We start from the raw sequence: 26,445 nt of genomic DNA, 5'->3' as shown, positions 1-26,445 counted from the left end.
TACCGAGTTAAAACATACCTGTTCATTAAATACAACACCCCCATTCCTTCCAGTGCTGCGGTGGAGAGACTTTTCTCTGTTGGAAAAGATGTGCTTAAGCGAAAGCAGGCAGGACTTAGAGACTCTCATTTTGAAATGCTCGTGTTTTTGACAGATGCGTAACAATAAATTTCCCTTAGAATGTGTTTTCTATAACGACGTTAAAATGACAGCGTAAACAAATGATAACATTCGTTTTCAAGGTCATTTTTGCGTCACTAGGGACTTGAGTGTTTCCTAGTGTCATTTTAGACAAAAGTAGCGGAAGAAGTAGCGGTAGCGCGCACTACTTTGGCCCGAGTAGCGGTAGCGGGTAGCACGCTACTATTGTAAATTGGTAGCAGGTAGCGGTAGCGCGCACTACTTTGGCCTAAGTAGCGGTAGCGGGTAGCGCGCTACTTTAAAAGTAGCGGGTGCCCACTTCTGAGTATAATGTATATCAGATGTTCTGAAAGGGTACCATACCTCAATTGGCATCACCTTGGTGGTGGTAATGTGATTAGTTTTTTTTAAAGCATGTTTACTGTCAAGGGCAAAGTTGGTCATTTTAAACAATTAAAGAACGGAACTTAAACTAACAGCGTTGCCAACTGTTTTGTTGCAAAGTTCACTTGATATAAAAATAAAATATTTCATTCAAACTCATGGATAAAACAACAAAACAACTTTATTGGCATGAGAACAGTTTTTATATACGTAATGTAAAGTGGTTTGCAAATTTTATATTTACTAGCTGGATCGATTTACATCAACCAATGCAAAAGGGAAAAAGCCATTGAGACGACCTGGTGGGCAAGGCTTAGGAGAGGATGACAATCCTCCCCTTCTCTGGCCCGATGCCGTGGCATCAAAATTATCAGAACATGAAATTCTCACTTTGTTTGAGAAAATGCTGGTATGTATCAACATGTATCTTTAGAATAAAATTTTGCAAGTCTTTGTTTTTATTGGTGTAAGATGTTTACGACCATGCAAGCATATCCTGAATGTTAGCAATGCGATTATTTCTTATAAAAGTTGTTTTGTTGTGCATATGAAGTTGTCAGTTGTTGGATATTTTATTTTAAGATCATTTTTGTGAAGCAGATATACTGTAGTTTATTTTTATTTTAACAATTAGGTGAAATGCATCATGCAATTGAACATATTAGTGGGAATAGCAAAATAATTTTCATAAAGACAAAGAATAAAATTAAATCATAAGCACTGCTCTGAGTAGCTTTACTTTCATCACAGATTTTCATACGAAATAACTAGATTCAAGTTATTTTTGCTTCGTGTGTCTCAGGATGATATGAATTTGGCAGAAGACAGAAAGGAACCACTTCGCAGCAAAGATCTTCGCTTAAAGAGGGATATGGTGGTGCAGTGGTTGAACAAAACAGCAATGGTCAAAGTAATTAATGATTTTATTTCGATCTGATTTTGCAGTTATTATTTTTTTTTCAAGTTATGTATATACGTAAATATATATCACTAATATCAGTATGCAGTTGATGCTCATACTTTATACTACCGGTATATGTTATATCGTCGATGCCGGTATGTAATAAAGGTATTTTACAGTAGGTTAACCTGTAGTAAGACCGAAATGGCCCGTTTCGGTGAGTTCCCTATTCGGTGAGAGCCTTTTTCGGTGAGAGCCCTATTCGGTGATTTTTTTTTTAAATTATTGGGTACCGTAGCCTAATTATCATTGCCGTTATAGGGTTAGGGGGTAAGGGTTAGTGATTAGGGGTTAGTGGTTAAGGGTTAGTGGTTAAGGGTTAGGGGTTAGGGGTAAGGGTTAGGGGTAAGGGTTAGGGGTAAGGGTTAGGGGTAAGGGTTAGGGGTAAGGGTTAGGGGTAAGGGTTAGGGGTAAGGGTTAGGGGTAAGGGGTAAGGGTTAGGGGTAAGGGTTAGGGGTAAGGGTTAGGGTTGTGGTTAGGGGTTAAGGGTTAGTGGTTAGGGGTTGGGGTTAGGGTCTTATTTCAACGTTTAGCGACGTTAAAACGATGTAAAAGCGCAATGATAATTAGGCTACGATACCCGATAATTTTCAAAAAAAATTCAAAAAAATCACCGAATAGGGCTCTCACCGAAAAAGGCTCTCACCGAAAAGGCTCTCACCGGATCGGACTCACCGAATAGTAGCAGACCCTGTTTGATATTGCAAGCTAAGTTTGATATGTGTGGTATGTGTAGAGCACTCTCTATAGGCACCTTGTTAACCCCTGATGTAAGGGATTGTCATGGTTATTCAAATGTCATTCAATGTCATTTCCATTCAAAATGAGAAATTAACACACTTAACAATAACCTTTTAACTCTTATAATGCTACACATAGCAGGCTGTCTTACCAGGGGTTAACAAGGTGCCTATAGAGTGCTCTACACATACCACACATATCAAGCTTAGCTTGCAATATCAAACAAGCGCGACAATTTAATGAATAATGATCAACACTGTCAATGGACTGATTGAGTGGATTTTTATGTATTTTACAGTATATATATATTTTTGTAGGTTATTAATTGCATAGCCTGTAAAGTACCGGTATAGCTAAACTGAAAAACTGGCCATTATTAACTTTTTTTCATTCATGGAATTTGAATATTCAGAAGTATAATTTTTTTATAACATCACTTCAGACTTTACGTGCCAGGAGTGCTTGCTTAACATCTAACTTAGTAAATGACATCATGGTGTATATATATATATGATATGGCATGTTATCTCATGCGTGCTGCAGCTAATTCTGACCATTTATTGAAGCAGCACTGCACAAATGTTCTCGTTAAAACGAACGTCTTATTTTGTGCGTTGCATAGTCATGCGATATTTCAGCACGTTTTATTCCGTCTTTTATATCATTGACCTGACATGCGCAAGGCATGTGAAGGAAGTGCTTTACAATTACCTTTTGCTTCCTGCCTACCACTACATGCCTGTTTGTGTGGCTGGAAAGACAATTTTATCTTGCTACTTGAAGTTTTCAGCTGACAGTCTCGCCTTACTTTGATTTTGAAAGTATTGCGCATTCATTTATCGCGTTGCTATTTGGCTCTCCAAATTGCCTTAACGTGTAATATGAACTATATATACTTTTGGGATCACGATTATAATCTAAAATTGCCATTTAATGGCTTTTGAACTGCCTGACCTCAAACTAGTTAGCGTATGGTATATGACAATCGATATATGATACTTGAAACCAGTTAGCTTCATCAATTGACATTTGGGCTTATTTGGAAAGTTTACATTTGATTCTTGATATTCAGCTATGAGAATAATATTAATCAATAATATTAATCAATAGTATGATTGCAAACAACCAGCATTTTGATAGTGTTCTGTTCTGTGTCAGTGCGAAACCTCAGATCATGCTTTGGTTATTTTTACTTCATAAATTAACCGAAAAACAATGTTGCGTTAGTGAACCAAGCACGTTAAGACACCCGTCTTTTTCATACCTTTTTTGGGCTGTCTATATTTATTTTGTTTTGGTAGTGCTTTCAAGCTTAAGCTTGTGTGAAAGTATCAAAATCTAATAACTTTTATATTTGTTTGATTGTGCTACAGGGGGAGCAGGCAAAGACCCCTCAACAATTTGTCTTCAATCTTCAACACCTTGTGAGGAAAGAGGGAGCTTATCGTGGCGAAAGCAACAGACAACTTTTACAAGTTCTCGAATCCTTGCGAGTTTCCCTCAACAGTAACCCGCTCAGGTAACCTCGTTCATAAGATCAAAGAATAATTGATTTCTCTTTAAAACACTCTTCTGATTATGACAAAACCTAAAAAATGGTTAAAAATAACTGCAAATTTATAACAGACAGAACTCAGTCAGCAAAACAGTGGTTATTTACATTGATTCAAGTTCAACGTCTGCAGACAACATACACATCAGACGTTTTTTACATTGATTCAACGTCTGCAGACGTTGAATCAATGTTAAAATCGACTGATTTGCTGTCTGGGATGTGTGAGGTGGAAATGGATAGAAATGGCTAATTTATTTTATACTTGCAGTTAGCTGCGCGAGATGATTGTGATTTATTGCTTCATCACAAACTCAACCTGGCATAACTAGGTGCTGGCTGTCAGCCCATAAACGGTTTCAATCTTGAAGCATTCCTGCACTTCGCTGTGCATTGTTTTGTAAACCTACTTCACCCTACACTTTATTGCAGGCTTATATTAACTTCATGTTAATTTGAGATTGAATTTTTCAGAGCTGTGTATTTGCAATTTTCATCAGCATCAGCTAAACCTCATTGTTTTGTTGTTTGGAATGATTTTTCTTCATGATTGACATAGAATACATTTAAGCATACTTTGTGCTTGAGTTGTTCTTTGATTTGAATATTATATAGTCTACTCTATACCGTACTAAACAGTCTTGTTTTTTAGTACACTCACCATATCAGTTAAGTGTTGCAGCTTTTCTTGCTTGCATAATGCAATGATTGGCTTGTAGAAACAAATGACTCTTGCCAACTGTTGAATATTGCTTCATCATTCTCCTACTCTAATGCTTTGTTATTTTCAGCTGGGTTCAAAACTTTGGTAGAGAAGGTCTCGATATACTTCTTCGTATTCTCAACGATATTTACGATCATGAACGAAACTCAGACATTGACAGCAAGATCAAACATGAGATCATTCGGTGCATGAAGGCTTTCATGAATAATAAGGTATGATGTCCATTGCGTGTGAAATGTTTTTTTTGCAACGGCAGATCGTGTAGAAATCACCTGAAACAAAAGGATACTGATGGTTGTGCAGTATTTATTTAATGATACTTAGTTACTTACCGTACCCGTCTATCTTTCGGTTATTTAGCTGCATAAGTAGAGGACTACTGGACTACTACATAAGTGCAGTTTTCCTGCTTAAAGGACCACTGAACCTAACCATATTTAAAGCAGAATGAATTTTTTTTGAATCTTACAAGCATATTGCTTTGTGCTTTCTAACATAACTGCTTGACATGCGAAAACGATAGCTACATTGTTATACCTTCCTGTATTCCAGTACGGCATCCGGGACATGTTCGACAAGGAATACGGGATTGTAACGTTGTGCCGAGCTATTGATCCAAAAAATAAAATCATGATGACAGACACCGTGAAGCTGGTAGCAGCTGTTTGCTTGCTTGAAGATGGGTTAGTGACGAGTGTCTAAGGACAGCTCAATTTTGTTGCAATTGTATCAACTCCCTGGCTTGCATTCGTTTCAAATTTTGAAACTTTACTTTGCACTTATGGTTGTTCAGTTTTATGTTGACTGTTGAACTATTCCAACTTAAAAGTTAATGGTTTGTCTTGAGGCTGTGAGGTTTGACAAACAATACTCGACGGCAACTCTACAAGGAGCGAGAGCAACTTCATATACGCTGTAATCTTTCCCAACTCCACTGAGCTGCTTTGTGTGAAGCAAATAAACTTTTCATGTCTAATTATATTTGTGCTGATTGTAAATTGACATGTTGTTTTCAATAGCCACGATAAAGTTCTGGAAGCTTTCACAATTTGCCACGAAAACTCGCTGCTGAAGCAACAGCATGCTTACACCGAAGAACAGAGGACCCATGCTGTCTTGCCAGTAGGCCCCACTCGTTTTGATTCCATTATCGAGGGCCTAAGAGGAGGAGAAATGTGGCCCCAGTTGCGGGTGGCCTGCCTTCAACTTGTTAATGTCCTTGTTTGCACCCCTGATGAGCTGGATTTTCGGATGCATCTTCGAAACGAGATCATGAGAGCTGGACTCATTCACATACTGGAGGTTTGTATTATTCAAACTGGCATATATAGCGTGTGCGTAAAACACAAAGGTCTTTGGAAATTACTTAAATCTGTTTTATTGCTTGAATTAATACAACAAAAAAAAAAAAATTTGTCAGATGGCTATATCTCTTTTTGCAGCACATTTCACTCTGAATTTTTTTTTCTTCCACTGGAACGCATTAAGTTCAAAGATAGCATGCATTGAGACGACAATAAATTTGCGCGCATGTGTGTAGAGTTGCATTGCTTATCTGTTTTGTGATCCAAAGTTTGTATCGTTGTCCACAGGATTTGAAGAAAAGTCAGAACGACGAACTTCAAATTCAAGTCCGAGTCTTTGAAGAACACCGTGATGGCGACTTTGAGGAACTAGTCGGCCGATATTATGACGTCAAACAAGAATTTGAATATCCTTTTTGGTTTTAAGCTTGCGGTGGCATTGCGTGTGTTTTATCACGCCTTCGCAAGCTTTCTTAAAGCTTTATGCATTTTAAAGCTTCTTTTGTTTGTTATGCTTGTCTTCTTTTTAGTATTGTGTTAGATGGCAATTTTGAAGAAAATTTTAAAATTTCTCAATCGGTGTTTAATCAGTTCGCCTTTTTTAACGAAATGCAACGCAAAAAGTCTAGTCTGGTGGATACTCTGCTTTCGTTGTGTCACATCTACTTTGGAAGTTTCTCTTAACCATGTTTCTGTTCTTATCACGGATTTCCCTGATATTTTCGACGTTCTGACCAACTCGCTGACCGGCACAGCAAGCGAACCGTTCTTCCTTTCAATTCTACAGCACCTGCTCAGCATTCGGGACGATGAATGGGCCAGGTAGTGTTACCTACGTACAGCTGTTGTTGAATACCACACGTTTCTTATTTTGAATGTTTGAAAAACTATTTGCAGCCATTTGTGATTAAGTCACCATTGGAAAGAACTATTTTATGTTGGGCTGACTACAGATGTTGTATTGATTGCTTACAGACTACAGAGCTTCAATTTACAAAGGCTTTAAATTAGTGATTCATGTTCTGAATTGACTCATCTTGTGCTTTGCAGGCCACAATACTACAGGCTAATAGAAGAATGCGTTTCCCAAATCATCCTCCATAAAAGCGGCATGGATCCTGATTTCAGGTACAACGCACATATCGCAGTCAACGATTCTTTGGGATGTGGCATGCGTACAAATAAATCTTTGTCGCAATCCATTACTAAGAACAACTAGATCGCCAACCGCTACATTTTTTTGTGTCTTTCTGTATAACTTAGAGCATTGCTGGATGAACTCGTCGTTATTTTTCAGTTACAGGAAGAGATTTCAGGTGGACGTTGAACCTTTGATCGATCAGCTGGTAGACAAAGCCAAGGTTGAAGAATGTGAGTACAAGGCCATGGAAAGTCAAAAGCAGGTAATTTGCTTTAAATTCCTTTTCCTATTAATGATAACTACAAGTTTTCAGAAAATGTGTGCAGGCTTTTAAGGTAGTAGTGGTTCTTGTGTTGAAATGTTGAATTTATCATTGCTTTAATCATTCAGCTGGACCAAGAGCTGATAGCGAGACAGGAGGCAGAATTAAAGCTGAACAAAAAGACCAACGAATTGATTGAAATAGAAAAGAAGCTGCAGCAGCAAGATGCAATTATAAGCACTCTTCAAAAAGGGGTATGCGAAAACTATTTGCCATTTACTTTGTGCACAATTACTATAGTTACATGAAGAATCGTTAAATGTTGACATTTTTAGGGTGCTCTTCCACCCGGGACTATTCTTCCCACTGTCGGTGGATCCACAGATGTTACGGAACCACAAGGTAGCGCACCTCCACCCCCTCCGCCTCCTCCCCCACCTAGTGGAGGACCGCCGCCACCGCCGCCCCCTCCAATTGGTGGGGCTCCCCCTCCCCCACCGCCCCCTGGTAGTGGACCACCTCCCCCACCCGCGTTTGGTGGCGCTCCTCCTCCTCCGACGATGATGACATCCCAGTTGCCTCCTGGAATGTCCCAGAAGAAATCCTTCAATCCGGACACAATGATGAAGAGACTCAACTGGGTCCAGTTGAAACCGAATCTCATCACGGACAATTCATTTTGGGTCAAATGCAATGATGAGAAATATGAAAGTCACGACTTGTTCACTCGCCTAATGGCAACTTTCGGTCAAAAGAAGGTGGCAAAGAAAGTGACTGCAGAAGCTACAGACAAACAGCAAAAGAAAGTTAAAGAATTGAAAGTTCTCGATACGAAATCGGCACAAAATTTGTGTGAGTGGATTTAGTTTTAAGTCAGTTCTAAAAAAATGCAAATAGTTACACTAATTGCGTGGTGCATGTGAGTATAATATATTTTGTAGCATACAAAAAAATTCAAAATTGTCAAAAACAAGACATTTCATTCACCCAGTCACTACGTCATTATTGACGATATGCATGAGGAAGGAATTGTGTGTGGTGAAAGATGGTTTGAAATTACCAAAATTTGTTTTGATACGTCTTTGTTTTTAACGGTAACATCTGCTGCTATAATACTGTATGTTCCATCTACTCTATATTTTGGATGCATTTCTTCTGAGGAAGTCATCTGTCATCAAAGCTTCCATATTCATTGAAGAGCGATCTCCGTGCTAGATATAGCGAACAGATCAAATTATAGCAGTGTTGGATTCATTCCAAGCAAGCAGATTAATTTTTTACGTTGAAATAACGTCTGAATGCAAAAAAAAAACTGATTTGCCGAATAGACTTTCTATTCTGTCCTTGCAATGTATTTGTTTGAACTTTCCAGTTTCTAGCACTAGTTGCAACGTTCATCAGATGAAAGTGAAAGTAAAAACAACGACAAACAGGTTGATTTATTGCTTCACTGACGTTTTGCGCGCCATGACAATGCGCATCCTCAGAGCAAATAACATACAAAATAAAATTTACAAAGTTAAATACTGCAGTGCGGTTGAAGGCAAGAAAAAGTGAAACACACATTATTTTAAAGATTGGCGAATATGTGTGAGAGGTTACTTTCCACGTTAAATTACGTAAAAACTTCCAACATTGCTGGAAGTTTTAATTCATTTCAACCATCTTTTCATCCATCTTTCAATTCATTTCAGCCATCTTCCTTGGCACTTTGAAGATGTCTCATACTGAACTAAAAGAAATCATTTTAAAAATTGATGACGAGCTGACGGAATCGCTGGTGAACAATTTACTGAAGCAGCTGCCTGACCAGGAGATCATCAATGCGATGAAAGAGTTCAAGAAACACTATGACGACCTGTCTCTTGCCGAACAGTTTCTCTGCACCGTAAGTGAGCGTTTATTTCATTGTGGAAATGCGGTAGTATGAGTCTGTGGCCGTGTTTTGTGGTCTTTGCAAAGTGGATCAGTGACGGCTTCTCAGTCGTTCAGTAAGACAATGCACTCGGTTAATAGTTTCCGGAATCATTTCATAATGTACTGTACACTAATAAAAAAATAACTTAAAAAATTACAAAAATTGAATTTCGCGCCTTTCCTTTCACACCATCTATATCTTCACCCTGGGGGTAAAAGCTAGCTCAAGGATTGCTGACAAGCGATTGGTCTTTTCAACTAGCAAAAGCCGCTCTTTTTACATCGCAATCATTAGCACTCTTCAAATGGACAATACATAAACCGTCGATGGAAAAAGGGGACTTTTGCTGGTCGAGTTGAATTTTCCGTCGCCATAAAGAACTTTAAATAATATAAAAACTAACAATTGCACTTGGGCAGCAAGACTAAATTTTTTTAGCCAACCAAACCTTCTTTATATATTTTCGTAGATGAATGAGATCAGTAAAGTGAACACAAGGTTAGGACACATCAAGTTCATGCGACAGTTTGATGAATACGTCGGCGACATTAAACCTGGGATCGTTTCAGCCACAGCAGCAATGCAAGATATTTTGAAAAGTAAAAAGTGAGTGCATTTGCAAGACCAGTAACACTTTTCACATGACTTTTCAAATGTTGGTGCACGCAGCAAAGGTCAACCTCGGAAGATAATAAGAGATTTTTTTATTCAGGTTCAATAGGTTTCTTGAGTTGGTCCTAATGGTTGGAAATTACATGAATTCTGGCTCCAGAAATGCACAGACTTTTGGCTTTGACATCAGTTATTTAACCAAGGTAAAATAACTTTATGACGACCGAATACGATTGTTACATCATCTAACTAGGTAGAACAATCATTTCAAATCAAGGATTTATTCTTACGAGATCCTAGTCTACAACTTTGCTCATGGGAATTGTTTGATGGCTGATATGCAAGTGGTTGTGTCGTTTTCTCAATTTGTTTTATCCACATTTCAATATAACTTTTCCTTTAGAAAGTTACTTTATGACACGTTCTCAATAATTTTGACTGATTAATTAATTATTGGTTCGATGCTCTACAAGTATGCGAAACCGCCAGGATTAAACTCTCAAAGAAGCTTTCTTAGTCCGAGGATAAAGATTCATTCAATCAATCTGATAAAGTTGAAAAGACGCCTATAAACTGTTTTTTTTTTTCTTCTGTCATGCTGTTTGAAATATGCCATACTAATATCGGAGTTATTTGCCTAATTGGCAACATCATCATTTGCTTTGTGTTTTTTTTCACTAGAACCTTTTTGCATGATTTTACATACGCTGTTTAAACTTTCAGCTGAAAGATACGAAAGACACAATGAACACGGAAACAATGATAATGTTCCTGGCTGATATGATAGACGGTCAGAAGGACAAGCGATACAGCGATGTTCGCGGCTTCATCGACGATTTCAAGCACATTCCGAAGGCAGCCAGAGGTACAATGTTACGTTTTCATCGTTGACGATTGTTTTTACTGGCATGATTTCATGCAGCTGAGTCATTGGAGAGTCAACCTGAGGCTTAGAAGGTCTTCGGCAGATGCTGACGCAGCGGATAAGGCGTTGGCTTCCCAATTATGCGAGCCTGGTTCGATACCCGGCTTAAGCTGGTTGTTAATAAACACGCTCACCTCCCCCAGGGTGTATAAAATCCCTGACAGCAAAATTCGCCATTTTTACATTGATTCAACGTCCGCAGACGTTGAATCAATTTAAAAATGTCAAATTTTGCTGTCAGGGTTAGGTAGACGTAATTGCTGAAAGAAAGGCGGCCGAGAGAAAGGAACTGGTCACCCTACTCTCGTTAGTGTCGAAGGCTTACTATAATGAACCTTATCTTATTCCCCGAAGCTTAGTAACTGAGTATTGGACTATCTTTGACCTAAATGTCTTCTATGAAGGTAGATAGTGTAATCGTTTCTTCGCTTTTCTTTTCACTTAAACGAAATTCCTATAATCAGGTTTAAACCTGGTGATAGCAACAACTTGGCGAAATCGATTGCTTGCGAAGGTTCAACTTAGAGTTTCCTGAGCAATTCTCACGACAAACCACATAAACCTGTTTTTGCATATGTGTACAATGTACAGCGATTGCACAGTTGCTATGGTTTCAAAAACGTCACTTTATACATATAGAAAGTTGCAAGGTAAAGTTACTATTTAATAGAAAATAGAAAACGATTGTTTTTCTAACAAGTACAATTTGAAGTGGAGTTTTATCAGTACGCCTGAAATGCACGCCGTTTTCATTCATATTGTTATTTGCAGTTTCTGAAGACCAATTGAACAAGAATATCAAATCTATAGAAGTTACCTTGAAAAACATTAAGAAAGACATTGAAGTGTTTTCCAAAAAGAAGCATCCGCTGGACAGACTTTCTTCGGTGTTGTCGATATCCTTTGCAATGCTTGATTGCTTATGTATTATGTAATGATCATCATACCCAGACAACAAATTAGTCCTTTTTCACATTGAATCAACGTCTGCAGACGTTGATTCAATGTGAAAAACGACTGATTTTCTGCCAGAGTATAGCTACCACATGCAAAGTTTCTGTTACGCCACGTATAACACAGCTATTCTGCACCAATTGCTTTCACAATGCACTATATTTAATGTAATATTGCGGAGTTGTTCCCACTCTCTTACATACAGTGCTTGTAGATTGATTTTAGATATCGCAGCGTAGGCGTAGTTGTTTATGAAAACATATCCTAAAGAAGCTTGCTTCTCTTACTCTCGTTTGTATGGTAGGCTTGCTTGATACCCCAGACTAGCGTTTCCGTTCTTGCTATCGGCTGGTGCTATTCTACCACATGCAACATATAGTGCCCTTTCTGTATGTTCATTGATGAGGGCTGCGTAGCTCAAGCATCAAGCAAGCATCAGCACGACAATGTGATATGTTGTGCTCTGAGGCTTGGTTTTCATGACCTCGGTAGTTAGACCGAACAATGGTTACTCGGCACTGTTCGGGTAGTTCAATCCAGTTAAACAATACTGCTCCAAATTGATGGCTGGACAAAGTGTAACAAGAACACACTTTTTTCATTATCACCCGCAACAATAACTAAGTAGGAAACTAACTTTGACTATCATATTATTGTTCTGTAGTTAACGTTTATTATCCTTAATTTGACGGTTTTATTCGATTCTTACGAGTTTTTCAAGAAAGCGAAGGAGGAACTGACCTTGCTTCAAGAGATGTTTGAGCAAATGCAGTCTCTGTTCAGCAAGATCTCTACTTATTATTGCTTTGATCCCAAGAAGAAAAATATGGAAGATTTCTTTGGTGAAATGGACATCTTTCGCACAGACTACTTGGTAAAGAATTTTTTGTGCCCAAGGCCCTTTTATATTTGCTTTACCTTTATTGTAGATGTAGACTGTTTGCAAATGTACAAATATTTATCAATTATTATTTTTTAGAATTACAATTCAAAATAACATAAGCCAGAGCGCCTAATGTTAGAAGGTCCATATCGTCACATGTAACTGCTAAATGTCACTTTGTTTATACGTAATAAACTTTTGCACTACCAAGTATAGTTTAGCTTGTACAGTGTACACTTATGCCTACATCAAGGAAGCATATCACTAACAGTAATATACAAGAACAGAATAGATCTTTTCAATATTAACATTAAATTTCATAAGATACGGATTGAGTTTGTTTATAGCCTAACTAATGTTTTTTCGATTTTCTTGCACTGGAATTGGTGTTGTTTATTGACAGGATGCTGTCAAAGAGAATCAACGAAGGCGTGAACTGGAAGAGAAGCAAAAGAGAGCCAAGCTTGCCAAAGAGAGAGCAGATAGAGAAAAAGAGGAACGAAAGAGAAGAAGGCAACCGGCTGCCGTTGACCTCAATGCTGGTACGTCGAGCATCACCCAGACAGCAAAATCAGTCATTTTCTCATTGATTCAACGTCTGTTGAATCAATGTAAAAATGCCGGATTTTGCTGTCTGGTTAGGGAGTATTGTAGTAGTTTCAACTTCCCATTGCTGTTTTGCGTAACGAAAGCGTAAATACAACTGTATGCTATCTAGTTCCCCTAGGTTGAGAGCTATAGAGGGACCCAGTACCAATCAATCACGATGAACTCTTGTTGGACTGCACGCTTTTTCCGCTTACGGGTTTTGTGTATCCCTGAAAGGTTATTTTGGGGACTTGCCATTGAAGTTTGCTCCAATAGTCATTGACGCTATTTCATTTTCAGAGGGGGACCAGGAGGGTGTGATGGATAGTTTGTTGGAGGCTCTCTCAACCGGACAGGCTTTCAAAAAAGAAGGTAGAAGAAGAACTCCGAGGGAAAAAGGTAAAAAAGCTGCAAGACTTGATTGCAAAATTCACATGTGCTGCTCAGGGATGTTTTTTTTTTTCCTTTTACTTTGCAGCTCGGTAAATTTTTTTGTTAGTTGGTGATCATGAAATTTTAAACTTTGTTAATTTTCTTTAAAATAATTTTGTTCTTTTTGCAACTGAAATACGATTGCAAGTGTAAACGTCATAAAGTTTTTTTTAAAGATGCAGCTTTGTTTTGTGCAGGATTTAGATCACAGTTGATTACACGCCTGCAAATTATAGCCTATTATTATATGAAAGTTATTTACTCAACTACAATTTAACGTTGCACATTCAGCTTCACAACAACCCCGATAGCTGACGGTAAATAGCCATCAATATCTCATCAGTATTAGTCATGCTGTTTTAAAACAATTATGACTTGAAATTCATTGAAGTTCCTTTCACGCATTTTGTATCGGGAACGAAACTTTTTCTTTGAAGCATGAGTTTTCATTGTATTTTTATGTGATTTAAATAGCGTCATGATATGTTTTCATTTTCGGTCATTGATTAGACCTAGACTGGCATTCGTGCATTCGTTTCAAGTCGCTTTGGGCGTAATTCTTAACTTTGAATAACGACTTTTTCAAAAAGTAAAGAGCCCAAAATGAAGATACTAAATTAACTCATGTTCAGCAAACGTTTCCAAAACTTCAGTGCTATAAGTGTGTATGCTTCATTGCTTCATGCTGCATGCCATGTCGACAATTTCAGAGATTTGACACGTTTATGGCACTGAAGATGAAGACACTATAGTTTTCGAAACGTTTGCTGAACATGAGTTTAGAATCTGCATTTTGGATTTACTTTTTGATACGACTTCTTCAGTTTAGTTTTCAAGGATTTTAAACGCAATGGGCTCGCAGTCACCATACTATGTAGCCAAAGTCAGGGCAATTTGAAAGATCTACTAGCCCCAAATATCAAACCTTCTGTACTCAAACATGTAATTGAACCGGTCTGGATTCTCTAACTACAGACAACTCCCAGCTTAAACCAACCTATCTTACATAGCTTTTCAATATAAACATTTAAAACAACCAGATGAAGGGCGTCGGACGTTGAGCCCAGGGCAGACAATGGCCCAGTGGCGTGCCCAACAACACGAGGCGTCAAAACGGGTCAGTGCGGGCTCATCTCGTACCCTCGACCGTACCATCACCCCTGCCATGCTGCATGCCATGTCAGCAAACCAAGAGATTGGAAGGAAAAAGGAATCGAAATCTCGTCGTGGTATGCGTTGGGTAGTTGGAAAACTCCGCTATTTTGCATTCCATCAACGTGTTTTGATGGTATGCAAAATTGGTAGAACTTTTCCATGTGGGTTTGATGTAACAACAGCATGCCGTTCTTACCAACGTTTCACCGTTGGAATACAAACGCCTCCTCTATGTTCTAATCTGTAACAATCTTTCATTAAACACAATAAGCGCGGTATCATGTTTAACTCCAACAATGCTCACCTAAATAACATTGAGGTAGGAAAACGGTATGTGAAAAAGCCAACCACCATTTTGAAAGGACATCTTGATGTAGCACGCATGGACTGATGTGACTCTCATACGGTTCTAAAGTGATTTCAGTTAAAACTAACCCATTAACAGTTTTTTATCAAGATATCCTTGGTTGCTCTCTGGGATGTTCAATCGTATCAAGGGTGCCTATTTTTTCCGTGTACCATCAACAAGAACGCTTGGTATTAATTTGTCTTCCTTTTGTTTTTGATGCAGTATACGAAAAATACGCTTTTCATGAAACTTTGTGATATATTGCCGTACTACAGATCTTTGCTTTCATTTTATTTGTTCCTTTGCTTGTTAAGTTTATTTTTCTCCTATTTATTTTTTTGCAACTGCGCAAGAAGAATTGTTGGCATTAGACCGGTGGAAGACTGGAAAGGCAGCTTTTGTATTTTATAACTTGCAACCCCGACAATCAAAAGAGAGCGTTTTTTTGCCTTTATGAGATTTCTATTGATGTGTTGTCGTTTTTTTTTGCTACGAAGATTAAAGTCTTAAATTAATCTCAAACCTCAACGTAGCGAGAGAAAAAACTTATACATCGGTTACGTATAACTGGTGTTACCCAAACAATCAAATCAGTCAGTTTTGCAATGTCGATGTAAAATGACTGATTTGGCTGTCTCGGCATTTGCTTGCATCGTCAGTTGTAGCAACTTTCACACATTTTGTTTCATTGCTTCGTTGTCATTGTACAAGGTTTTTGTTTGTCGCTATTTATTAGTTTGACGCTTCATGATAAACTCTTGTCCAAAAACTGAACCTGTTCACGTTACAAAAACTTTTTTTTTCTACTGAAAAATGAAAGTTCTGTTCTCAAGTTAGTGACTAGGTTTTAGATAAACTGGAAACAAAACTTCTTTGCAAACTGGAAAGAGTTTAATGTTGCCAGGATTATAAAATAAATGTTTGTATTTTTGATCAAAAAGCAATAAAAAGCGTTAAGAAATTACGGGTCACCTAGAGATGACTCATTAGCTCTGTCTCATTTCGCTAAAAAGTTAATTGGTGGTTCAGCTTGTGGACTTGTGGAACTTGGTCAGTTATTCCGCTGTGCTTCATGATCTTTGTATATAATCATCAGTTTAATTCATCAGTGTCCATTTAGTTGTTATGGTCTATTGGGACTGTTCAAGACGATTTTTCTTTCCTCAAAATGAAACCAAACTTTCTTTCATAAACCGTCGTTTCATATGAAACGAAACCCATTAAGAAACTTGATTGGTAAGAAAACGAAACGGTTTTATCGAAATATTCCTTCGAGTGAATCTCAGCTCTACTAGTTGCTATATTTTTGAAGATCTTGTCGCAAGGCCAAGTTCACTTTTTGCGTTTTAAGATTTTTATGTTTCAGTGTTTAGTGCAACAACATTTCGTTTCGAAACGACAACATTTCGTTTCGAAACAACAACATTTCGTTTCGAAACAACAACATTTCGTTTCGAAACGACAACATTTCGTTTCGAAACAACAACATTTCGTTTCGAAACAACAACATTTCGTTTCGAAACGACAACATTTCGTTTCGAAACGACAACATTTCGTTTCGAAACGACAACATTTCGTTTCAAAACGACAACATTTCGTTTCGAAACGACAACATTTCGTTTCGAAACAACAACATTTCGTTTCGAAACAACAACATTTCGTTTCGAAACGACAACATTTCGTTTCGAAACGACAACATTTCGTTTCGAAACGACAACATTTCGTTTCGAAACAACAACATTTCGTTTCGAAACAACAACATTTCGTTTCGAAACGACAACATTTCGTTTCGAAACGACAACATTTCGTTTCGAAACGACAACATTTCGTTTCGAAACAACAACATTTCGTTTCGAAACAACAACATTTCGTTTCGAAACAACAACATTTCGTTTCGAAACAACAACATTTCGTTTCGAAACGACAACATTTCGTTTCGAAACAACAACATTTCGTTTCGAAACGACAACATTTCGTTTCGAAACGACAACATTTCGTTTCGAAACGACAACATTTCGTTTCGAAACAACAACATTTCGTTTCGAAACGACAACATTTCGTTTCGAAACGACAACATTTCGTTTCGAAACAACAACATTTCGTTTCGAAACAACAACATTTCGTTTCGAAACGACAACATTTCGTTTCGAAACAACAACATTTCGTTTCGAAACAACAACATTTCGTTTCGAAACAACAACATTTCGTTTCGAAACGACAACATTTCGTTTCGAAACAACAACATTTGTTTTTATTTTATTTCAAACAGTTATTGCACGCAATTTTAACATTTTTAGTTACATTGTATCATTTTTAAGCTAACGTTTATCATTTTTATGGGTTACCAGTTTGATGCTTTGTGTTATTGTTCAATCCAAAACTGAAGAACAGTACAACGAGTTGAATGAATCATTTGCATGTTTATGTTGACTCCAATTGCTTCTACAGTTGGCAAAAATTGTCCTTGTGTGGAAACGGCCGTTTTAGTAGCTGACTGCAACACGTAACATGTTTTTGTTTTGATTACTTTGTTTGATGTTATGTCACCCATGGATGCGATGTTATGTCATAATGTATGACAAGAATGGACTTGCTGCATGGGGTTGCGCGAATCATTTGTTGTTGCTTGATTGAAATTATTTTTCTAGTTTTTTTTGCTAAAAAGTTTTGCTATGTTTGAATTTTTAACTTTCTAAGGATAAAGTTTATTGAAACGCAATTTTGTGATTGTACACTGTTTGGCTTGTGGGCCATTTCTAACTGTTTGTTAAGACAATTAATTTAACCAAAATTAATGTCAAGTGACTGGTACAAAAAACGAAACGCAGTTGCAAATACGCCAATCACTGTGATTAATTCTTGACGCAACCAACAGGGGTAGCCATGGTAACCAGAAACCGCTCGCGGTCACGTGGGAACACCGCTACCGCCGCCCTGGTGGTGCAACCCGCCGACGATCTTGAGACCGCTCTTCTTTCTACTGGGAACCAATCCGACCATCCTCCGGATATCTACATAGACTCATTGGAAGAGGCTCAAGACACAGGGGACAGGAGCAAGCCTCTGCATTATCGCATGCTTCGGGGCTCCGATCTCCCAAGTTTGCATTGAATTGGTTGCGCCCACTCGTTTGCTTTAAGTTACGCGCAACATATCAGTTTTGTATGTGCACTATTCTATGTTAATGAATGTCTTATTAAACGACTTGATTAATGTTGATTCAGCGAAAATTATTGTGCCTTTATTGCGCGTTATAAACAGCTCTTGCTTTTTGTGTTTCATGTTTAAGTGAAAATCCAGCGAGCGAAATTGGTTGAGTTAGGTATAAATAACAAAAACAATTTTATTTGCTGGGAAATCGTTTGCCATCTTGTGTAGGTCAGCTTGGATCGCATTAATATTGCCAGCGCTGATGTTTCTTGCGTTTGCCTCGACTTTTGACAACAAACTGCCGCAATAGTTTCTAGCCTTTTCTTGTAATTATGTTAAAAATCCCAATTGGCAACACTACGCCTTGAATGCAGTGTTACTTCTCTGTAGTTTACATTCTCTACGAAGTGAAATTACTATCAAGCATAACTGTTCTCAGTTTATGAAGGACATGTGAAATCATTACGTTTTTTTGCCTTTTCAAACCTTTAGAATGATGAACTGTGCCTTTACAGCTATTGCCTACTTTAGGCCAAACTTTATATTTGTAAGCTCTTTATCTGTTCTTGTATGTTAAAGTGACTTATCATTGTTAATAAGTTGCCATGAAAAAAATGACTGGTATTTTGTTGGTTATCAACGTCTGCACTCTTTGATGCTCATTTCTGTTAAATAACGATTTATAATGCATTTTTTTCGTCTGATTTCAGTACCCATCTCGTATAACACGTCACAGACCACATTCTTTATACAAACACAACATTTCGTCACTTTTGTGTATCATTGTGCAATTTCAATTCTTGCCAGCACGAGAATTTTATCACTTTTTGCTCATGTATTTTTGTTCGTATTGTTGTCCCATGTTGCTTATATTTAATCATTATATAGAAGGGCAGATATATCTTTACACCAGTACATTCCTACTTTGTATTAACATTACTTGCATTTCTGCTCTTGTTGTTTGCTATATGTTCATTATGCGTCACAGGCTGAATTTTGTTTCATATCACAGATCAACTTCAAATGAGCCATCTTACAAAAGTTGTCAGCTTTACGTGGTTTCATCATTTGAATAAGGCAACTTTTGCTGACTGTAAAATTATACGGTACATAACATCTGGGCGAAAACATGTGGGCGACGGCAGCGAACGTTTAGCCGTTCGGAACGCTGGTGACCTATAGAATTGACCTACGCAGCGTCTAGAGCATTTGGATTAATAAATATCAGTTGACGTTTAGTAACAGAAGACACAGCTTGTTGTACTAACCACACGCAAATCTGTAGCTATTACTACAGTAAATGATTTTATGAATTTATGTATGTAAATGAGGTCACCACCGTTCCGAACGGGTCTGCTACTATTCGGCGAGTGCCCTATTCGGCGAGTTTTTTAAAGGAAATTATCGGGTACCGTAGCCTAATTATAATTGCCGTTTTTACATCGTTTTAACGTCGCTAAACGTTGAAATCGTGCAGAAAGGAATAAAAATAAAATGTTTAAACTATTAAATTAAAATTCGTCATGTCAGTTCAGTTATTTTTATTTTTGACCATCATATCAAAAATAATACACGTCAACATAGCAAAGGTGTAGAAAAAGGTAGACGCGACAAAACGTGAACGTTAAAACGTGCTTGTGACCGAAGTAAGTTATTGAGTTGAAAGAAATTTGGCACGGTCGCAACACCTTCAGAAAAATTTAAGATATGAAGGGAAAATAAAACAAAGAAAATGCTACAAAAAAAAAAAAAATCAGGTTTATGTCTATAAGTTAGTACTTTTGAATAGTTAAAGTGATTAGTTTGGATCAACAAATGTGTGGCCTACAGCTTGGATTGAAAGGAAATTATCGGGTACCGTAGCCTAGTTATCCTGACCAGCAAAAATTGCCGTTTTTACATCGTTTTAACGTCGCCAAATGTTGAAATCCTGTAGAAAAGAGAACTTTGCTGACTGGGATACTTTGAAGCTGAGAAACATTCACAGAAGCCCTGCGATTCGTTCCAAGAACCCATTTAGCATAACATTTCATTTGTACATTGATTCAACGTCTGAATACATTATCTTAAAAATGCAACGTATCGTAGGGCTTCTGTGAATGTTTCTCAGTTTCAACGTATCCTAGTCAGCAAAGTTCTCTTTTCTACACGATTTCAACGTTTAGCGACGTTAAAACGATAGACCGCACATTTGGTTATCTGTTACTACAATGTAAAAATGAACTGTTAGGCTAACTGGGTTCTTGAAAAATTTTTTGCTGGTCGGGATAACTAGGCTACGGTACCCGATAATTTCCTTTCAATCCAAGCTGTAGGCCACACATTTGTTGATCCAAACTAATCATTTTAACTATTTAAAAGTACTAACTTATAGACATAAACATGATTTTTTTTTTGTAATATTTTCTTTGTTTTATTTTGCCTTCATATCTTAAATTTTTCTAAAGGTGTTGCGACCGTGCCAAATTTCTTTCAACTCAATAACTTACTTCGGTCACAAGCACGTTTTAACGTTCACGTTTTGTCGCGTCTACCTTTTTCTACACCTTTGCTAAGTTGACGTGAATTGTTTTTGATATCATGATCGGAAATAAAAACAACTGAACTGACATGACGAATTCAAGCACGTTTTCATGTTCGCGTTTTGTCGCTTCTACCTTTGCTATGTTGACGTGTATTGTTTTTGATATGATGGTCAAAAATAAAAATAACTGAACTGACATGACGAATGTTAATTTAATAGTTCAAACATTATATTTTTATTCCTTTCTGCACGATTTCAACGTTTAGCGACGTTAAAACGATGTAAAAGCGGCGGTACCCGATAATTTCCTTTTAAAAATTCCAAAAACTCGCCGAATAGGGCACTCGCCGAAAAAGGCTCTCGCCGAATCGGACTAGTCGAATCGGACTCGCCGAAACGGGCCATTCCGGTTCCGAACAGCTAAACTTTCGCTACCGTCGCCCACTTTGGCCGTCGCTCACTTGGATCGTCGCCCACATGGTCTCGCCCAAGAGGGTTTCGCCCAGATGTCGTGTAACGAAAACTATATCAGTTAGGTAAACTCTAAAAAATGAAAATATTGTTATTTGGATATGTTTTCCCCAATGTTGCCTACAACTTGCAACTCTAGTCATTGCTGAAGGATAAAGTTTTGATTTTGTTACAAGGCTATTTTTATTATACTTCTATAGTACATTGTCAAAGCTAAAATATTTCTAATTCAGCTCATAACTTTTATCAATTTAATATTTCTCAACAAAACTTTTAAGACGTGAGGCAAGACAATAACTAGCATTAATTACTCCATATTGGACTTCGCTTGAGTTGTTTACCTAAATTTCTGAACCTAGTTCAAGGTGCAACTTCGGGGCATTTTTGTGATGCTCTCCAGTTTCATAATCAAAATATATTTTTCAATTTTACAAATTGTAAAACATGGCTTGTCACGCATAGGTGTATTGTTGCTTCGATAATGTTTGCAAGATTTTTTAGTTATATTTTAAAGTGACGATGCTCTCAAGCCATTTATTATATGTCCATTGCCCAACTACACCTTAAAACTTATCGTTTATACGACTGTCAACTTTACAAATACCGTTGCAAGTTGAAAAGTCGTAGAGACGTTTCAAATTCTGTTTCAGTTGGCGTGCGGGGATTAAAACGAGCTGCATGATATAAGTGTCGATTAGTGTTCAAATTTTCTGCTTTTATACGCAACTGCACTGAAACTGTATGCACCACACAGTACTGAGTGCAATGTATGACTGATTTGGCTACCTGCTCAGTAAGGCCGTGGCTTATAAGCGCGTCATTAAAACTGCAGGAACACCAATAAATCTGTCGTTCGACTACCCTTCATAATGACTGACCCAACGTTTCAGTAAATTTCAGTTCACAACAAAATATTGCACCATATTTAGTCACCACGTCAACTGAACCATAGCTTATGTAACATTGTATTCATCCATTTCTCAATGTGTTGTCACTGGGTTTTCTGATGGTAGGTTACGTTGATATTGCGTTGCAGTTTGATACACCTATTGCTTTTACTTTTCACATCTTAACTTTTTATTTTGACTCAACTTAAATCGTCACGACAAGCTTTGTCATAAAAGTGTCATTAACAATATAATCGCCCTTGCAAACTTTTTTTGTGTTTTAACAACTGAAACAAAACAATAACTGCTTGCAGAGATGATCTTACTGGAGTTATGATTTGAGATAACAAAGTTTTGTCTTTCCCTATAGCCTTGATGCAACAGAAAAGCAAACTAAGTCGGCTGAGTGAGAATACCGCGTTTGTACGAGATTGATTTTCTGAGAAAGTTATGGTGTTTAAAAGTATATATAAATATTGCAGAGAATATTTATGCATCTTAATAACTGCATGGATGAGTGTTGTAAACGCCGTCTTTTCTCTGTGGTTACAATTTCACCAAGCATCTTGAAACGTTTTTAAAATAACATTTTACCAGTAGGCCAAGTTATTTTATAAGTATATGTTCAGACCGAAATTGTTCGTTCATTTAACTTTCACAACGTCACAAAAAAAAATCCATTTACAGGCGAACATCGAGCCATAGAACGATCACGCTCCCGTCGTCATTTAGTTGGACAAATATCTCCGCTGTCTCCTGCGAGTCCCCTGGATTCGATGACTGCAGATGATTTTGGAAGCTCCCCGGCGTTCAAAGCTTCGAACGGGCGAACAATATACACGTCTATGGAGGAGGCCACCAGAGCAAGTGGAAAGTCGAGCTTCTACAACCAACGAAGGCCTCGCAAAAACACCAGCACAGAGGCTTTGCTTTCTAAGTTAAATGTCGTTTGATATTAAGTCATTATAGTTGCGGTTATTCTGGAATTTTCTTGATTGTTGAATAATGTTTGGCCAGGCTGTACTGGAAAATTATTGCATTAGGCCTGCCCTACATGTCATTAAAGTTTATGAAAAATGAAATGCTTTTTTCTTTTAAGCTTATTTTTTATGAACTAAATTTTACAACGAATGAACTTCGCTCTGGTATTTGTTATGGTAATTTAATTTTTTAAATGCATAGTAGTATTATGACTGATACGCTTTGTTAACAACACCTCCTTATTGTTGTTGCGTCAATTTTGTCTGCTGACTTTTCAACGAAGGTATTCCGGTCGTTAAAAAAGAACTTGATTGTTTCCCAGATGGAAAATCAACCATTTTTTTACATTTATTTCAACGTCTTGAATCAATGTAAAAAAAGAGTGATTTGTAGTCTGGGTTCCGTCAGTAGCTGGAGATAGCATTCGCTTTTCTGGAGCGATTTGTTAATCCAAGGAAGAGTTTGACTTCTCAAGCTATCTTTTTTCCTATGTTTTAATTGGTCGAACAAATAACAGTTATTCCTCTCCTAACCATTGTGTTACGTCATCATGTGCTCTATTTTATAATTGTAAACCGATCAAATTTCTATTTTCACACAATAATTGTATGCTTAGATATGTTTGTTAAAATGACTGATCAGCTTTCTTTCTTTTTTGTTACCGATAATGCATTATTCCCGCCTTTTTGTAAAATTAAGTCAGAAATAAGCCTTTTTTCTAGTTAGGACTTTGTCTGCTTGTAACGTTTCTCTCTTTACTTCTGTAATGACCGTGAACAGTGTTGCCAAATGAGAGGATCATAATTTCATATCCTCGGCATGTAAAGCTCCATTTTGTGGACACCTCAAGTTAAAGTACGCATAGGATTGGATACTTTGTTGTGTTGGAGAAATTTACCGGTGGGCGTCTGGCAACACTGTTATGGGTTTAAGATGACGCAAGTAAAGATACAAACAATTTCGTACTTGTGAGGTCCTTTCATTCAGCTGAGAGACCATTAAATCGTTGCTGCTCGTATCCAAAACACAAATCAATGTTGGTGCTCTTAATGAAATAAATTGATATTTTTGTACCTTAAACTGGTCCTTGCCTTCAAAACTATGTTGAGTAGTTATGTATAGCCTCCTACCTGCATTTGAAATATCGAACAATAGCCGTCTGTTGCCAACTTGTACATCATATAATGGCATTGCAAATCCAACTTGCTTCAGTTTTACCTTATCAATGTTTTTCGTACTCACAATAATTGGAAATTTCAGACTACAGTAGTGTACACGTACAGTGTACACTGTTCGTATTGTAATACAATGTGTGATCTTTATAAGTGAAAATAACAGTGTTTCTATTTTATTATTCGAAGTCTAATCGTGCCTGACCTTTGGCTATGTTGTTCATTGTTTTATATCCATGTCATTAAACCCACTGCCTGCAGTTGTTCATCATCTCACACCATTACTCGTGATACTATTGCTAGCAAATATCTTACCACAAACGCTTGCTAGAACGTGGTTAATCTAATTCCCAGGCACCTAAGGTTGCCCTAAACCGCAAGAGCATCGTAAAACGGCTTTTTTACTGGCTGGGTTAGCACCAAAATATGACGTCACTTTGACACGTACAATTTTGCATAGCCCAAGTTTCCGTTTTTATTCCAGCTTGATTTTATTGCGTTTTATTGTGTTCTTGCTCAATCGTTACTTAGTATTTAAACTTACACATTGTTTTGACTCGTCTTCTGATTCTTCATAATATTTTATATCATTTTGTGACAATCAAGAGTGTTGCATTGTAACTACGATATACTCAGCAAGATATATTCCTTAGTTTTGATTTTCAATGCGTTGTAACTCAACAAAACTATTAAGGGAACGTTCAAATATTATGTAACGCTTTTTTTCCCCAATTTTTGACCCCCCTCCCCCATGTAACGCCAACGTAACGTTTTTTTCAACCCCCCCTCCCATAACGCTTTTTCACTACGATTTCAGCACAAAAAAACTACCATTCCGTACTCGAAAGCGTTACGTAACGTTTTGCTTGAACCCCCTCCCCCTCGAAGGAGTTACGTAATATTTGAACGTTCCCTAAACGTTCGCTTTGCTTTCGCAGGATGTTATTGTTTTACATATATCGTTATTACTCAACCGCGAAGTCGCTTGGAATATTGCATGAGTTGTCAGAAACTAAACGTACGACATCTTGTAGCTTATGCTGAGCTGTAGAGATACGTCCACAAGCGTAGCTGACCATATGAAGATACATTTCACAAAGATATGTTGCTGTATGATTACTCAGAGTTTCGTTCAATTTTGTAATAAATTCAGGTTACGTATATTGTAAACAGTATGCAAAACACTCCCAAAAAGAATACCGGTGATGGCAACCACATATCAGCCTATTTCATTAAGTTAAGCCAAAAATTGGATGTGAAAAGAATATTGCTACGTTGTCAATCCGAAGATTTCTGTTAAAGCACAAATACCACTCAATTAAATTAATCAAAACGTCGCACTCAAAATATACTACAAAGTGGTTGTAATTTTTTAATTAAGCCATCATGCCATTGTTGCGCTTGCATTGTTTCAGAGCGTCATTAAATCCTTCGCACATTGATATGTCTTGTTGATTTTGCGCACAGTTCAAAAATTGTTGCATTTCCCAGCCACAAACCTGCGGCTGTTGCTGAAGTTGTTGTTGCTGTGGAGCATATTGCTGCTGAGGTGGTTGTTGCGCTGGTGGTGGTGCAGCTGCTTCAGTTTGACTCCCTCCTCCTCCTCCAAATAGAGCATTTGATACTCCATGACCGACGACACTGCCAATGGCAACACCACCAGCAGTGGCCGCCATCTGACCCATGAGACCGGGTCCTTGACTGGCAGGAGCTTGCATCGCCATTGGTTGTTGACGAACTGGAGCAGGTTGTCGACTAGTTGCCGGAGGTGGGGAATAGGATCGCCTTTCTGGAGCTGGGCGTCGAATAGGAGAAGCGCTTCGGCGTGCCCTTGGCATATTTAGTTTTTAAGTATATAATGCTTAAAAAAATCTAAAAAAAATTGATAGTGTCAAAAGCTATTGTAAAAGTATTAATAACACAGAATAGGCAATGAACATCGACTTGTGATGCTGTTTGAACTGGCAGAGTGATCTGACAAAATCTATTACAAAGTTTTACCTATGAACTCGTCAGTTAACAACAAAAACAGTGCATATGCCTGTAGTTAAGTTTCATCATTTCATGAAATGTAGAAATTTTAAGTTAGGTACCATGCCGGTAGCTCAATTAAAATTTTAATAAAACACAATGGAGGCATATTAGGTATGACATAAATCAGCTTACAACAAGAAACAGCTACTGTTACAAGTTCCTTAACACCTTTTGCAGTTACCTTAGCTTTGAGCAGATTA

At 37.6% G+C, this 26,445-nt stretch overlaps 2 protein-coding genes across 2 annotated transcripts; one reads left to right on the top strand and one right to left on the bottom strand.

Annotated features, from left to right (window-relative positions):
* The first annotated feature begins 835 nt into the window (after positions 1 to 835).
* Positions 836 to 25,653, top strand: LOC145780131 (protein diaphanous homolog 2-like). Its single transcript, XM_082591840.1, has 21 exons — positions 836 to 934; positions 1,328 to 1,435; positions 3,601 to 3,746; positions 4,571 to 4,715; positions 5,056 to 5,186; positions 5,523 to 5,805; positions 6,096 to 6,214; positions 6,513 to 6,629; positions 6,858 to 6,935; positions 7,105 to 7,210; positions 7,339 to 7,464; positions 7,546 to 8,062; positions 8,905 to 9,098; positions 9,598 to 9,734; positions 9,841 to 9,943; positions 10,464 to 10,605; positions 11,437 to 11,561; positions 12,329 to 12,493; positions 12,906 to 13,044; positions 13,391 to 13,489; positions 22,746 to 25,653. The coding sequence occupies exons 1-21, from the start codon at positions 929 to 931 to the stop codon at positions 23,009 to 23,011; spliced, it is 3,252 nt and encodes a 1,083-aa protein (XP_082447966.1). The 5' UTR covers positions 836 to 928; the 3' UTR covers positions 23,012 to 25,653.
* On the bottom strand, positions 25,338 to 26,079 carry LOC145780132 (uncharacterized). The gene has a single exon (XM_082591841.1). It carries the CDS (start codon positions 26,047 to 26,049, stop codon positions 25,588 to 25,590), a length of 462 nt encoding a protein of 153 aa, XP_082447967.1. The 5' UTR covers positions 26,050 to 26,079; the 3' UTR covers positions 25,338 to 25,587.
* Between the last annotated feature and the right edge of the window lie 366 nt (positions 26,080 to 26,445).

This window comes from Aplidium turbinatum, chromosome 11 (assembly GCF_918807975.1).
Source record: "Aplidium turbinatum chromosome 11, kaAplTurb1.1, whole genome shotgun sequence".
Lineage (NCBI taxonomy): Eukaryota > Metazoa > Chordata > Ascidiacea > Aplousobranchia > Polyclinidae > Aplidium > Aplidium turbinatum.
Note: the sequence above shows the minus strand (reverse complement) of the source record. Positions and strands in the feature narration are given on the sequence as shown.

Excerpts from the sequence above, each read along its gene's own strand:
- LOC145780131 (XM_082591840.1), top strand. Across the intron at positions 3,747-4,570 it reads CTCAACAGTAACCCGCTCAG|CTGGGTTCAAAACTTTGGTA; the intron begins GTAACCTCGTTC and ends TGTTATTTTCAG. Across the intron at positions 5,187-5,522 it reads GTTTGCTTGCTTGAAGATGG|CCACGATAAAGTTCTGGAAG; the intron begins GTTAGTGACGAG and ends TGTTTTCAATAG.
- LOC145780132 (XM_082591841.1), bottom strand. The coding sequence starts at position 26,049 with ATGCCAAGGGCACGCCGAAGCGCTTCTCCTATTCGACGCCCAGCTCCA.